General features: G+C 34.8%; 1 protein-coding gene across 1 annotated transcript; it reads left to right on the top strand.

Annotated features, from left to right (window-relative positions):
* Positions 1 to 416: 416 nt before the first annotated feature.
* On the top strand, positions 417 to 15,599 carry pit (probable ATP-dependent RNA helicase pitchoune). The gene is made up of 11 exons (XM_069843836.1): positions 417 to 736; positions 2,065 to 2,157; positions 3,167 to 3,283; positions 3,835 to 4,095; positions 4,742 to 4,891; positions 6,220 to 6,384; positions 7,561 to 7,701; positions 8,350 to 8,510; positions 10,647 to 10,970; positions 14,740 to 14,917; positions 15,395 to 15,599. Exons 1-11 carry the CDS (start codon positions 637 to 639, stop codon positions 15,547 to 15,549), a joined length of 1,845 nt encoding a protein of 614 aa, XP_069699937.1. The 5' UTR covers positions 417 to 636; the 3' UTR covers positions 15,550 to 15,599.
* The last annotated feature ends 205 nt before the right edge of the window (positions 15,600 to 15,804 follow it).

Below are 15,804 nucleotides of genomic sequence, written 5' to 3'. Positions count from 1 at the left end.
TTAAAACGACTGACGTTAAAACATTAATTGACAATTGACGCGAAGGTAAGAAAACAATACAAAAATCGACAGAAAATCAAAGACGAAACGTGCCAATGCTAACATTATGTGCACAATAAATGTCGCCAACAGAGCTATTAAGCATTCACCATATGGAAACTGTAAGTTTGGCAACTCAACAGTTGTTACCATAGCAACAGGCCTACCACGCTATGTGACATTCAGTTGTTTTTCCGATCGCAACGCTCCTGTATTGAGCACTCTCTGGTGATTGTCAGTGTTGCCAATTTAACGGGTTTTTCCGCTAGATCTGGCGTTTTTCGGTGTTTAGCGAGGAAAAGTATGCAAATTTGTCTTGCTGATCTAGAGATTATCGGGTATTTTTATCACACACAGCGGGAAAATAATCTCAGCATACATTGACAATATAGCAATTTAGCGGTTTCTGCGCTGTTTCTTAGCGGGTTTTTAAAAACTGGTGGCAATTCTGGTGATGGTGTGTGAACATATTACATATGGCCGCCAGAATTGGAGAATGTTGCAGTTGAACGCGAGTTTGTTATAGAGTTAAAAACCATAGATAAGTCAAAACTATCAAGTTAATTTGTTTTGAAGTTTATGTATTAAAAAGAGGAAATGTCAATACCAGAAAAAGTGCTGTTACGGAAGTTAAAGCAAAGGGAGCGTAAGAAACTGAAATTTCTCCAGAAAAAGGAATCTGAAGAACAGGCAACACGTGAGTTTGCAATATGAAATGATAATGTCTATTTCTGGTGCAAATTGCGTGTTCTGCATATTGCAGAAACATGAGCAAAGAATTGTAAGATACATGTAATTAATTATGTTATCCGTCATGATAACGTCGATAAAATATAAAACTCACATTTTAAAAGTTGATGTCGGTTTGAGGACATTTAGGCCTATTTATCGTTAAGAAGTGGCGGTGAAGCAATAAAAAGTCTGTTTTTGTGTTTATTTGATTTTGGTCAATGTTACTTATGTCCCGCCTACTATAGAGACATAAGCCAATTTTACAGATATTTATTATAACTTGTTGCTTCTTTGACAGGTTAGGTTTGGTTAGTTTAGGTTTTTGTTATAGCCTACCTTGCATATACGATTATAGCGCAACATTGGCAGTGATAAAAGTGAAATATTCGTTCAGTGGGCGTTGGATACTCTACATTCACAAAAAAAAAAAAAAAAAAAGACAGTCATGACAGTTTTACCCTGGTGCAAATTGTGTCTTCTGCAGTTAATCTACAGAATATCATATGGCAGTGAATGTTGGCGGGTATCTTGTTTCTTTGTTTGCATTGTTCTCTATAACTTTGTAATATTAATTTAGAATTTGGTAGTTGTGTTGATTCTGAGCCGATTCTTTTGTAATTTCAGTTAATTAATTTGTAATTTACTGTATTACTTGTATTTTTTGAGGTTAAGTTAGTTTCTATTTTTGTATAGTACTTTGTAGGTGTTATGCGAGGCCCTCAACAATTCTGTAATTTAATTCAGTTTTTTTTGGTCGGAGATAGCTAGCACGAGATCTGTGACAGTTCTCTCCAAGGTCTGTGACAAATAGGTTGAGGTTTGGGAGTTAGATAACCTAAGTGATAGCCCGCGGTCTGTTTCAGATAGCCCTAAGATAGGCCTATCTTACAGGTATGCCAAGATTTGTGAGAAGGTTAGCGAGAGTTTGATGAGGAGTTAGCTAAGTGACAGACCAAGTTTAAATCGTCACTTATTACTCTGTGAGAAGCAAGGAATCCTGAACCCTTTTACATATAATTCCAGTGTGTTCACTGATCACACATGATATCGTGTGTTGTCATTTAAGACACGGGCCATTGTTTTCGATTATTCTACTATTGCGACGGTGAATTGTTGCGCAAAACGCACTAACCTTGTGTACACAGCTCTCACAGTGTTCACATTATCTTCCTTCCATTGTCTAGATTATTTCAATGATTTCATTAAATTTCTAGTGTGTCACAGTGATGCTTGTATGTATTCAAGTTTCTGGAGTTTGAATATTCTTTGTACATCACCATTTATCACTTGCAGAAAATGAAGTTACTGAGGAAGAGGAAATTATTGAAGGCAGTAATGATGACACTAACAGGAAACGAAACTTAAATGACAGCAGTCCAATGAAAAGTAAGTATTATACTTCAGGAGGCCTATAATTATGTAAATTAGAATTTAACCCCGAAGTTGTTAATAAAGTCAAAATGTTGTTGTTGTTTTTGTTGTTGTTTTCTAATGCCAGGCGTTTGAAAATAAAGTCATTTGGCCTCTTGCACTCCAATATTTTTCAAAGATATTATCATGTTCAGCCACTGAAGCACAGATTTTGAGGTGTTCCGAATCCATTTCTTGGTTTGAGTTGCACTGATATATTCCAATTCTATGCAGGTGTTTGGAAAAACAGTCATGGTCTGTTGCCAATCTAAATGCAGCTACAGACGATTTTCGTGGTAAATCGGGAATTAATTGTGGATTATGATGCAGAGAGTTCTGTTTATTCATTGTAGGTCTATAGATTTCCAGAAATAATTTCAATTTTTCTACCCCATTTTATAAGGGGTGGAGGAATTTGTGTTGAAGGTGCAAACAATTATTTTGTGTATATATCACCTCACATCATACCTGATACTGATGTAGGCCTATAGTGATATTTGGCATCGTATCGATGTCCTTATGAGTAGGCTACTCGAGCTTACACCAAACTATAGGATTAATTTTGCTCATATCGGAAAATCACTTTTCCCAAAAAGTAACTAAAATTAATTCTTACTCTCATTACGACTTGGAGCCGTTTGGATCTTATATATCAGAATTTCATAAAAAATGGTTCCAAATGAAACAGTATTAACCATCAAAGTCTTTAAGTGGTTGTGTCAGCAAGCTTATTGATATGAAGATTGCAGTGGCTGAGGCAAGATCAGTAGCAGATGTATAAAGGTGACACTTTTCAAGTTATTGTAAAATCATACAACAGAATATAGAGAACTTGCACAGTAAACTATTGTGCCTTTGAAAGAATATGAATGTGGATAATTTATTGAACAAATGGTTGTTTAAATTTAAGTGGTTACTCTAAGTGCAAGATAAGATATAAAATGGGAATATATGTTATGTAATGTCCATTTATTTCCTCTTCCAGAGAAGCGGAGGAAGAAGGCCAAGAAAAAAGATGATGAGGAGGAAGATGACGAAACAGATTATGTCCCAGAGGAAGAAGTGGATGTTACACAAAGTTCTGAAGAGTTGACAACAAAACGTAGGTGCACTGTGCATTTATTATAATATACCTGAATTATTTGATTCGCTTATTAAACAAAGTGATGTTGGACTGTCAGAAATTGGAATCTGATACAGATTGTGTGTGTGAGCAAGCGAGAGGCAGATAGAAGAGGGGAGAATTGCAGATAGAGAGGGAGGTATGTGCACGCACACGCGTGGGCGCATGTGCGCGGGAGTGTAAGTATGTGCGTGCGTGCTTTCTTTTTTCTTTTCTCTCTCTCTCCTGGAACCGTCCTGTCCTTTCCCATATAGGCTAACAGGAAATTGATTATTGAGATACGATCTGATTCGATTGCATGATTGTAAGGAGCACCATTCTATTGACAAATAACATAAAGGGCTGTCATATGCATTACATAGATATGAATGTCCGTGCACAGTAATTAATAATAATAATATTCTAATAATAATTGAGGTGATATAAACAGAGGACAACAGATTTATATTGAAAACTATTCTAACAAAGTGTCCTATTCTAACAAGAGATGACATTTATAAATCTATTATCTTGTTTATTGTGTTCCAAAGTTCCAGGTTCTGGTATTGCTCTCTCCATTCTAAGCAATGCAAGTTTTGCATCCTTGTCTGATGTGGTATGTGAGAACACGCTGAAGGCAATTGCTGACATGGGTTTCACCACTCTTACTGAAATCCAAGCACGCTGCATTCCTCCACTTTTGGAAGGACGGGACCTGGTGGGGTCTGCAAAAACTGGCTCTGGAAAAACATTGGCCTTCTTGATCCCTGCCATTGAACTTATCTATAAACTAAAGTTCATGCCACGGAATGGTAGGTACAAAAGTGAAGTGTACTTTTTTTTTTTAGTATAGTAACAGCATTTTGGTGACTGTCAGTGGAATAAAATATTTTAAGAAATGGTTTGATGGTTTCTATACTTGTCTCTGGACTCAGGTATTATGGACCAAAACTCAACGAGTGATAGATGAGGAAAATAAAACGTAGATTCTTTGTTACATAAATTTGTGTCATATGAAAGAAGAACTTTTTATAACATGACATAACAAGATTCTCAAAAGTGTCGAAGTTGTAGTTTATTTCAGAAATTTCTTGCATGAGAATACTGCAAGTGAAAAGTAAAGTTAAGGAAAACTTTATAGTAAAAAAGAATTGAAATAGAATAAATTTATAACACAGAACTTTTACTTCATTTTACAAAGGAAGTGATGCTAAAAAATTTTATTGCCTTTAAAATCCATCTGCAAATTTCGAACCTTATAAGTATAATCATTTGCCTGCAAAGGATGACATTCATATTTTTATTGCATTGTAACAAAATAATGAAATTTCGTTAATAGCCATAAATATTGCTACAACCATATTATCGTTAGAAGGACATTTTATTATATGTGTGTTATGTAATAGTTTTCCGCATAATGCAGCACGTGTTTAAGTGCAGTTTTTTTTTATGTTGCAGGCACTGGATGCATCGTGATATCCCCTACCAGGGAACTGTCTATGCAGACATTTGGTGTGCTGAAGGAATTGATGAAATACCATCACCACACATATGGGCTCGTTATGGGTGGAGCAAACAGACAGACTGAAGCACAAAAACTGTCAAAAGGTGAGATAGGTTGTTTGCTTCCAACATATATGACTACTTGCGCTTATTTTCTAATTTTTTTTTGTCCTTACAAAGATATCAAAGTTCAGTTCGTGATATATTACGAAATTTTTATGGGCGAAGTGGCTATAGTGAGGTTTCTCTAGATAATTTTGATTTCACATGCTAGTCTCAATCTCCATTGCCTTGTTTTTCTCCATATAAACCTTCTTCTTTTTATCTATATCCTTCTCCTCATCTCCATCTTATCTTCATCCTCGTACTCTTTCTGATGCTCATCTTGCTCCATTGTATTTTTGTTTTTCCTTTTCTCTTTGTCATATTTGTTCATATTTCTTTACCTTTTTATCCTTTTTCCTTTTCATTTTACTAATTTTCCATATATTATGAATGTTGAATATCATGTCTTATTTTATTCCTTTCGTCATAAGAGTATAAAATATCCATAGTGAGTGCCATTGAATAAAAAATTGCTTGCTCTACTTCCCTTATTATGTATATAGCAGATATATACAATAGGTATCGTGAAATTAATTTTAAATAAATAAAAAATATAGGAATAGTGCTTAGGTCTTTATATGAAGGATTTCTGAAAAGCAAGCTAACATTTTATATTCTTTGAAAGCATTTAATAACAAGATGTTGTAATTATACTCCAAGAAAACGTATGATCTCCAAATTTGACCCATTTATTCTATAATTAATTAGTTTATCACCATTAGCCTCCATCATACCATCTGATGATATTTCTTAGCTATAACAGAATTCCGCCTGGAAAGATGATTCTTGAGAGGTTAAACAAATAATAGTTCATGATACTAAATCATGTTGTGTGGAAGATGTAGTGATGATCTAGTAAAATCACTTGAGTGCATGTGTGGAGCAGAGTTGTGCATGAAAACACGCCACTTGATAGGAGTATTGGTTGTTTGAAATTTCTCCAGAAATGTTATGTATTGACAAGTTCGTGAGGCAATATGGTGGTGGTTAATGAATTTAGATGCGGACTTCTTCATAATATGTTATTGATAAACCGATCACTTTGTTGAAAGAATAAGTTTCGAGGTTGTAGAGAAATAATTAATATTCACTCCTTTGTTAATGTGTAATTTCATCATCTTAAATATTTTCGAGGAAATGTCACAGATTATTAATGTAGTGATTTAGTGCTACTGAAGTGAAGTTATTTTCGTAGTTCGTCTCTTTGTCATTTTAGAATCTTTCTTGGCTAGTAAGATGGTTTTTTAGGATAACTCACAGTGTACTGATATTCATTGTGATTGCTTAGTAAAATATGTAATATGGAATTCATTTTCTTTGTAATGCAGGAATTAATGTGTTGGTGGCAACCCCTGGGCGCTTACTGGATCATCTCCAGAACACTCCTGACTTTCTTTATAAGAATCTACAGTGTCTTGTTATTGATGAGGCTGATCGGATTCTGGACATTGGTTTTGAAGAAGAACTGAAACAAATTATAAACCTACTACCTAGTGAGTACCCATTTATACCCTGCAGAATGTGTAGCCAATGTGAAGTGGGAATGGTTTGTGACTAGTGTTGCCAACTGTTTTTGAAGAAAATACGGGAGCCTCAGTGATCTGAAAATTTCACATAGAAAACTGACAAATTATTCAATTCAGTTAAGCTTAAATTACGAGTATTCTGAGACATTTTGCTTCAAACAAATTGTAAGCATTCCCTGCATGAGTAATAGTTGAAGTTCACTGTGATTTGCAATTCTGATTTGATTAGATGTTTCGTGCTTCTGTTTCGAACATCTGTTCACTTACTGTTCATAAGAGGAAACACTCTCTGCATGAGCTTTGCTGCCTGGTATGCTTACAACACAACTCGCTAGTTTTTTTTTTTCTGAATTTCTAACTTTTAACATTTTTTTTATTTTAAACTGTGAGCCCTGAAACTATTTCTGGAAAGTATTAGGCCTGCCTTGTACAGAGATTGCACATTCCTGTGTATCTCTGGAACAACTGAAGCCATAATACAGTAGAATCTCGTTAGTACGATTTTCTAGGGACAAAAAAATTTGAAACGTCAGATATGGGTAAACATACTACTGAAAAAAAAAAAACATTTTTTTTTCATCTGCGTTAAAAACATCATTGGAACTGTACCTTTGTATAATGGATGAAAGTTTCGTATTTTTTCGCGATTCGACAGTGTCTGTATTCACACTTGCAGCCTCGCCTCAGAAACTTCTGTATGTTTGACTGTGACGGTTCTTGAAGCTTTGAAGTCAGATAGTCCCATCTGTAGTGCTAAATGTGCTGTTTTAGCATGAACCACTGTGCTGTCGATGGGTGTATTCGAAGCGCGGACATACTTGAATCATTTTAAGTGTGCAGAAGAGAAAATATAAAATAAAGCAGAAAAAAGTACCAAATATCATTACGAAAAAACATGCACGATAATGAGAAGAATTAAAAACTTCAATTTTGATTGCAAACCACACTTCACACTATGCCTAATTGTTGTAAGTTGTGAGATATGCGTCACGTGGTTTTTGTTTATATTAACTTCGGTTCTGAACGTGAATTCAATAAAGAGATGAAATTGTCCTCCATTTAGATACCTGGGTACAGGAAAAAAAAAATATAATGTAACATTATTTGTGACGAAAATTACATAGTGATTTTTGTACTTTACAGAGAGGCGTCAGACCATGCTGTTCAGTGCTACCACTACACAGAAAACAGAGGCTCTAACTAGACTGGCACTGAAGAAAGAGCCCATATATGTCGGTGTTGATGACAGCAAAGACAAAGCCACTGTAGAGGGTCTAGAGCAAGGTATGCACTCCTCAGTTACCTAGAAAAATTACATCATGCATCATAAAGAGTGACAATGAAGAAAGATTGGTAGTTAGACCTAAAGTCCATTAATCATCTTGCTTCCCAATATAATCCTCCAAGGTCTTGTCTTCCTTGTTTTCCTGCATTAAGTTTTCTGTATTGGATGAGGTGGTCCTTGTTCATACTGCATGTTCATTCAGGCAGTCATAGCTGGTGAAGAATCAGAAGAGGGCAGTTGTTTTCCTTCTTAGATGTTCAATAGTTCATATCTTTTGTTGTACATTTTCGTATGGTTTTCCAAATACTGTAATAGTTTTTGTCTTCTTTTGTTTATTTTTTTTTTTTAGGTCTTAGTCTTTTCTCTGTTGTCACATTGTAAAACTAAATTATGTCATTTTTGGAGAGATTACTGAATGATCTCCATCTATTAAAACATACTTTTAATACAATGCACAAAATGTATATCAATTGCTAAATTAATTTAATTCCTGCAAAGTAAGTGTTATGTGTTGAAAGTTATTTATTTCAGTGGTCTCACTTGTACAAAATTCATTCCCTGTTGTTTCTGTGCATAATCCTTTACAGATTGCTTCATTCTTGTACATAGTCATGCACATGCATTCAAAACTGTTTTTGTGTTTGCAGGATATGTGGTTTGTCCATCAGAGAAACGATTTCTGCTTTTGTTTACATTCCTCAAAAAGAATCGCAAGAAGAAGGTGATGGTGTTCTTCAGTTCTTGTCTATCTGTGAAGTTCCATCATGAATTGCTGAATTATATCGACTTGCCAGTTATGTGTATACATGTATGTATAAGAAAGACCTTGATTTTATGGTATTAATCTTGGATCAGTTGCTTAATTTGTATACTGTTTAGCCTGTCCCAAAAGCTCATCTTCATCAGAGAAATAATCGTATAAATCAGCAATACGAATGTAATGTTCCAGTCATTTCATAAATAAATAAGCTGCTGATTTACAAAAACAGAATGGTCATCCACATTTGTGTTTGTATGTTATTTGTTTATATTATACTGGTAGAGTTAAGGCCATAGGGCCTTCTCTTACACTCTACCAGGTTACAGAGTATACAAGCAGTAAAAATTTAACAAAAAGTTAAAGAACAGAATACTAACATATTATATAAAAAAAATAGTAGCATAACAAAATTGGCACTATACAACATGAAAATAATACCATAATAGAAAAAAGAAAGTAAAATACAGATCTAAAGATTGGCATATAAAAAAAGCAACTGGAATATAATAAAAGCAATTTGTATGTGTGTATGTGATGGAAAAAACTATTGCCCTTAGGATTAACAAAGCATTTAGAAATTTTTCTGCATTATTTCCTTACGATTAGTCAAGTTATTGCATGGGAGTTGAATTTATGAAAATCATAAATATAATAAAACTTAATTTATACATTTTTATGAGAGTCTGAAAAAAAAAAGCATAAGTGAGAAAAAACGTATAACTGAAAGAACATTTAGTAACATTTGAAATATCATTTGAAGAATATATGGGGGTAATAAGTCAGTTTATTAAAACTTTCACAACAGAAATTTAAAACTTCACAGTTAAACCATCTTTCAATCTATAATACAGTACTCGTATATACTAGGGCATTCGAAAAGTAATGGCAACATAGTTGCTGTTTCACATTACATTTATTTAGGTTACTTGTGACATTACATACTTCAAATATAGTCTCCTGCCATGTCAACTATATGTTACCAAATTTTTGGAAGATGGCAGTCTCCATCTGCAGCAGTATTTCTGGATATATCTCTCACTGATCAATCTAAAGCTCTTCAGGCGTCATCTCTTGATTGAAAGTGAATGCCTCGCTTCCACCCAACTTGTAATAGTTCAGTAATTATGGTAGGACTTCTCTCCCATAGGTTTCTTGTAATGCCCTAAAGCACTGAATAGCATGTTTTTCTCTTGCAACTTAGTTCGTACCTTTAGGACTGTATTGTTTACTACAAATCAGAAACCGCCACTGTATTATGGCTACTTCGAGAATTTCAATATTGCAAATTTATGAAACATTCGCTGCTCTATGACATAGTACAAGATTTCAATGGTCACCGCTAGGAGCACTGATTTACAGCATTGTCGCTATTACTTATCAAATGTCCTAGTATAACACATATCCTTGAAGAATGTAAGAATAAGATTTCCATGAAATTAAAGACAAAAATTGCAACCAAAATTACAAATTTTTTTCTATGAACATCACGTCATGTAAGAGAGACAGTAAAGATGGAAACCACTTTTATCCTGTTGATTTCTATATGCAAGACTTCGAAATTTCTGTGCCATGAATTCATACTATATAGTTCAGCATAATAGAAGATTGGACAAAGAATGTAACTCTGTTCCTGATTTTTGGTACAGTATTAAATTTGTGTGAAGTAATTAGAGAGTAATATTTTGTATTACATTATATACTCTTTTTACTAAAGCCACGCATATATTGATGTGTAGCAATTTGCACTTCTGCCTACATTTGGCGAGTGTGAATCCTCTTCCGAGTTTGAGACACCCATTAGGTCAGGTTCTGTTAGTCCCATATCATAGGATGACTTATGAGTATGGAAGTAGACTAGATGGATGAAGATGGTGAGCATTTGCTCTTAATGGGTTAAGGAAAAACCCCGGAAAAAATTTCAATTAGGCAATTTGTCCCAGCCAGAATTCGATCCTGGGCCGACTAGTTTCGTAGTCTGACATGCTGACCACTATTCCAAAGCAATTGACTATTTTATTATGTATCAGTCTGTAATTTGTGTACATTTACTAATCGCTTTCAAGAAAATACATTATATTTACGACACTTACTAATTAGTGCATAAAGATTGAGTATATCGTTACTCATACAGTTAACTGTTATTCTGAAGATTGAATCTGTGTTCCCATCTTTGATATGTAACAGGGCAAGCAGAAGCAGACGAAACGTACCACTACGTTCTTCCAGTTCTGTAATGCAGAGACTGGAATCCTGTTGTGTACAGATGTGGCTGCCAGAGGGCTGGATATCCCAGCTGTGGATTGGATCGTGCAGTATGATCCCCCAGATGATCCCAAGGAGTACATCCACAGGGTGGGTCGAACTGCACGTGGTGAAGGAGGAAGAGGCCATGCATTGCTGATCCTTCGTCCAGAGGAGTTGGGTTTCTTGCGATATCTCAAGCAAGCTCGTGTTCCACTCAATGAGTTCGAATTCTCTTGGAACAAGATTGCAGACATTCAATTGCAAGTGAGTATTGACAGTATTAGATAAAATGAAGTGACAGATATTCTCTTATATACACTATCTACCAAAAAGTAATTGGGCACTGTTTTTTGCCCCTTTAGAACCTCGTGGTACCACCTCTTGTTGCTATAACAGCAGCCACCTCGTCAGGCATGTTCTCCACTAGTTTGTGTAGGATATCCACTGGAATGCGTCGCCATTCCTCTTGCAATATGGCATTGGCACTCAGTTGGACAATGGAAGTTGGCCGAATTTCCCGAAACCTTAATCGCCGGTCCAGTTCGTCTCAAAGGTGCTCAGTGTGATTGAGACCAGGACTCTGTGCAGTCCAGTCCAACCGGTGAACATTATTGTCTGCATTCCATTGCATAGTAGCCACCGAAACATGGCATCTAGCACGTAAAATCCTGGGTGCCCAATTACTTTTTGGTAGATAGTGTATTATACAGCAGTGTGAAGAAATTACGTCTTCATAATAGTTTTTCTGTACTTGACTTAATGAGAAAATAATACACATATACACGTGCGTGCGCACACACACACACACACACACATACGCAGGGTGTTGAGAAAATGCTGTGCGTAAAAGATAGAGGATATTATACTGATTAATTTAAGTATAGTAACTAGTATTCCACAGTCACTTATAACTGAGATATCATGATTTGTATCTGTAAGTTAAATGGGGCACATTGTCAGAACACACGAAAGACTTTTGAAAATGCATGCTATTTCTTATGTGTTGTCGCATGTAGAATTTTTTGTTACATATTCTTGCAGCAATGTAGGCACTGTGATTCTTACCCAGGACTAAAAGCATGTTGCACATTTCTACTGCACTGTACTGCCATCACAATGTCAATGTCTTTCAATGAACTTGCATTAAAAAAATTAAGTTGTGGCGTTTCAACCCATGGAGGGCCAAGACTGACTGCTGGCAAATACTCTATAACAATAATACTGGAAAGCTTGCCTGTTAAGCATTGCAAGTGGCGGCGAAAAGTGACTGTGCTGCTATCTAGCGGCTTGTATTGTTTATACACTCCTTGAGGCGTGCTAGGTTACGTGAGGAAAAACGGAGAGGGGTTCATTTGATGTTAATAAAAAATGCAAATCAATAGTTTTATTTAGAGTCACAAGGTTCACAACATTTTAAATTAATAAGAAGTTACAAAGTTATTGGAATAGAAATGAAATGAAAGAATTCTCGTATTTTCAAATGTAATTATGATTTAGTTGTGCATGACTTTAGAAACTTTCATACATCGCGTATTTCGTTCCTTGGCTAACGGTCATCCATTTTATTTTTGATGTAACAGTTTATTAGCACATTGAAATATTTGTCAGTGAAGATACTGGCACAGTCGCTGCTTTAGGGATAAAGCCTGTATTTTGTATTTTTATCTTTTACATCGAGCAGATGTGATTTTAAAATCTCTGCAGACATGCTATCTTTTGATAGAAAATAACCTATAGTTTGTTTTAAAATTTTGCACTTTCCTCGAATAAATCATTGCTTGGTTTGCAAATGACACTTCTGAAATTTTTACGTCATTTGAAGTTTGTTGATTAGGCCTGTCTATACCTAATTCAATCAATCCCTCAAAGTGTCTCTTTTAGCATTAAAAGTTATATTTTGCTTCAAAGACATTTTATCTTCAACAATAATAGTTACAACCTTTTCATTCAATGGTACAATATCGGATTTTATTTTCAATATTAATTGTAGAATGGTGCTAATTATACCTATCCTATATCAAATTCATGAAGTCAATTTTTGAGAGATCTAACTGTTGGTAAACATAATTTTCTTCTTAGAAGTCTTTCGTCTTGAGGTGAACATTAATGGAGTGTTGCAGCAAAACTTTTATCGTAACTGGCATATCGTTTCCCCATTTCCCTCTTTTTAAGCACATTGTGCTTCATCTTGAACAATGTTAATTAAATCGGCATTTGGACTTGATGTATTTAGAGCTGTCATTTCCGCTTGAGCCACTTTTTATCTTTTAGGATTTCTTTCATCGTAAAAAAATTATCTTAATTTAGTGAAATATTAATAATACCTTTAAAATATAGGACTAGGCAAATTATTTGTCCGAATAACTACTTGAATCACTTATTATGAAAAACCATGAGTCTACATTCACATTCTTATGCTACGCATCCCAAGACATACTATTTTGATAAAAAGGTAAAGATTTTCAGTTTTTTATACGGAGAAACTACACTGTAAAGAAATTGTGTTTTATATGAACAATATAAAGTAGATTTATGCAGTTTAGTAACTGTTTCAGTTAACACAGAGAATATGTCATTGCTAATGCAATATCTAATTACACGATGGAGGAGTATCGTCTGTCATTTTTGTCTAATATAAAAAATCCGCAGCTTCCTCGATGCAAGATCTAATAAGTTTATTTGGGACCTTCGCAATTCTTTAATTGTGCTTTGATTTTGACTCATTTTTCGGAAGAAGGAGCTGTTAAATTCAGTGAAGGAATAACTATTATCTTCTGTCTGTTATTAAAAACAGAGTATTAAAACTTAACACTCCTACGACTGATATGAAATTTCGGTATACTTTTTCCAATTTATTAGGGGCTACACTCTATTTTTATTTACCCCTAATGTTTCGAATTATGGTTATTGAAGTCCGATAATCAAAAGTGATCTGAATATATTTTGTGATTTTTGTACATATTAATATTCTATCCCTCTAATTTTAAATGTTACGTCTAGAACTGTTTACAGCGTTTTTAGTTAGTGCTCGCATTTTGCTTATGATGTTTGTGTTTGTTTTTTAAAGAAGATTAGATAAGGACGCAAATAGCAATAGTAGCTGACGCGCCCTATTAAACCTCATTAACTAACGTCTGTCTGCATTTACCTATATGAGCATGGCATACCTAAAAGATAAAAGCTAATAACTGTAGTACTGGTAGTAGAAGCAGTAGTAATAGTAAAATATAATAATAATAATAATAATAATCGTCATCATCATCATCATCATCAACTTGTAACAGAAAAGTAACATTCTACTGGTGTTTACATGACTACTCCGAATCTGTATCTTTTGGAAATCTGAAGGAAGATCTAACATAGGTACCTATTTTGCTAGGCATAGATTTACAAAACATAGAACAAACATTTCCACATTTACTGACATTGTGTAGGCTACAACTATAAAGAGAATAATCCTTAGGACATCATGTGTTTGTTGAAGAACAAAGCTCATATCACAGTTCGACGCGCTGTTCGTCATGTCATCCTCGCTGCCTACAATCCTTGCCGCTAGATCGCATTGGCGAGTCATTCGCTACTTTCACCGTGAAGTTTCCAGTATTATCATTGTAGAGTATTTGCTGCTGTCCTCACAGTCACATGCCTCAACAGAGGTAAATGATCTTCCAACCAATAAGAGTATTAACCTGCAGAAATACAATGTGCTCCATTTGACTTTAAAATAGAATTTTGAGCCAGGGGTAAGTGTTACGTTTACTGTTCTTCTACCACATCTTGTGCTGCTTAGATGGCATTTTTTGACTTTCTGTAGACACACACCTTTGCAGTTGAGTAGGCTTAATTTTATAGAGTAGTTAGAAACCTGTTCAGTTTTCATATTCTTCTACTGATTTTTTTTAATTGAAGGTGATTTATATAAGCATTGTGATGTAAACAATTATTTTTCTCAATGAAATGTTAAGATATTTTATGGATAAATGATTTATTGTGTCAACTGGATGGTAAATTTGTAATTAACATGTTTTTGCAGTTGGAGAAACTGATTGGAAAGAACTACTTTCTCAACTTATCAGCAAAGGACGCATTTAAGGCCTATGTCAGAGCATATGATTCTCATCATTTAAAACAGATCTTCGATGTGGAGACTTTGGACTTGGCGAAAGTAGCTGCTTCGTTTGGTTTCAGAGTCCCACCAGCTGTTGATCTTCGTATCCTTTTAAATACACATTAATTTATCTTTGTTATGCATGTGTTCATCTGTTTGCGAAATGACATTGTAAACAATAAGCATGGAGAACATATAAATGGAATGGGATGGTTCATCAGTTACAGCACAGTCTAATACAGTCACGAAGCTTGAGTTGTTGAGGGTACTAGAAACAATAAACTCTGTTGGTACTATTTCGCATTGTCTGTAATGAGGCGATAGTAGCGATCCTAGTGGTTAGCAACTATCTATGGATGCATATTTACTACGTATTGAGCTTCGTGACTGTATATACTAGACTGTGGTTACAGTATAAATTATGAAATATCTGCCAAAAAAAAACCAGTGTCATAAAAATCACACAAATCAACCTACCATATTTAGTAACTTTTGTTTATTTTATTTGTATATTTCATTTTGTATTTAAAATGTCCTTTTTCTTCAGTCATGAGCATATATTTCCTTATCACAAATTCAGAGGTAAATAGCAGCAAAGGTGCCCGCCCACGAAAAAGAAAAGGTGGTGGTGGTTATGGACAGTTCAATGCAATGAATTCCACAAAGAAATTCCAGAAGACGAAAGTGTATCGTCAGCCCAAAAAGCCAGGAGATGTTCGTCAGTTTGCACGATAACATTGTTGTTATGTTTTATAAATAATCACCATTATATGAATTGAGAGGTGTGTGTTGCTTTTATTTTCTGCAAACAAGGGCACGTGAGTTACTAGATAGCACTGTTGATTTCACTTTATAACAGAATTGTGTTCATGTAGTAAATCGTGTTCCTTTGCTTGTCCTTTACAGCTCTCCCATTTGTAATCCACTAAGTCAAACCACAATCCTTATTTAAATGGTCTGCTAGTTAGAATACCTATCACTTTTAAGAAG

Source organism: Periplaneta americana, chromosome 13 (genome assembly GCF_040183065.1).
Source record: "Periplaneta americana isolate PAMFEO1 chromosome 13, P.americana_PAMFEO1_priV1, whole genome shotgun sequence".
NCBI classification, from domain to species: Eukaryota; Metazoa; Arthropoda; class Insecta; order Blattodea; family Blattidae; genus Periplaneta; species Periplaneta americana.
Note: the sequence above shows the minus strand (reverse complement) of the source record. Positions and strands in the feature narration are given on the sequence as shown.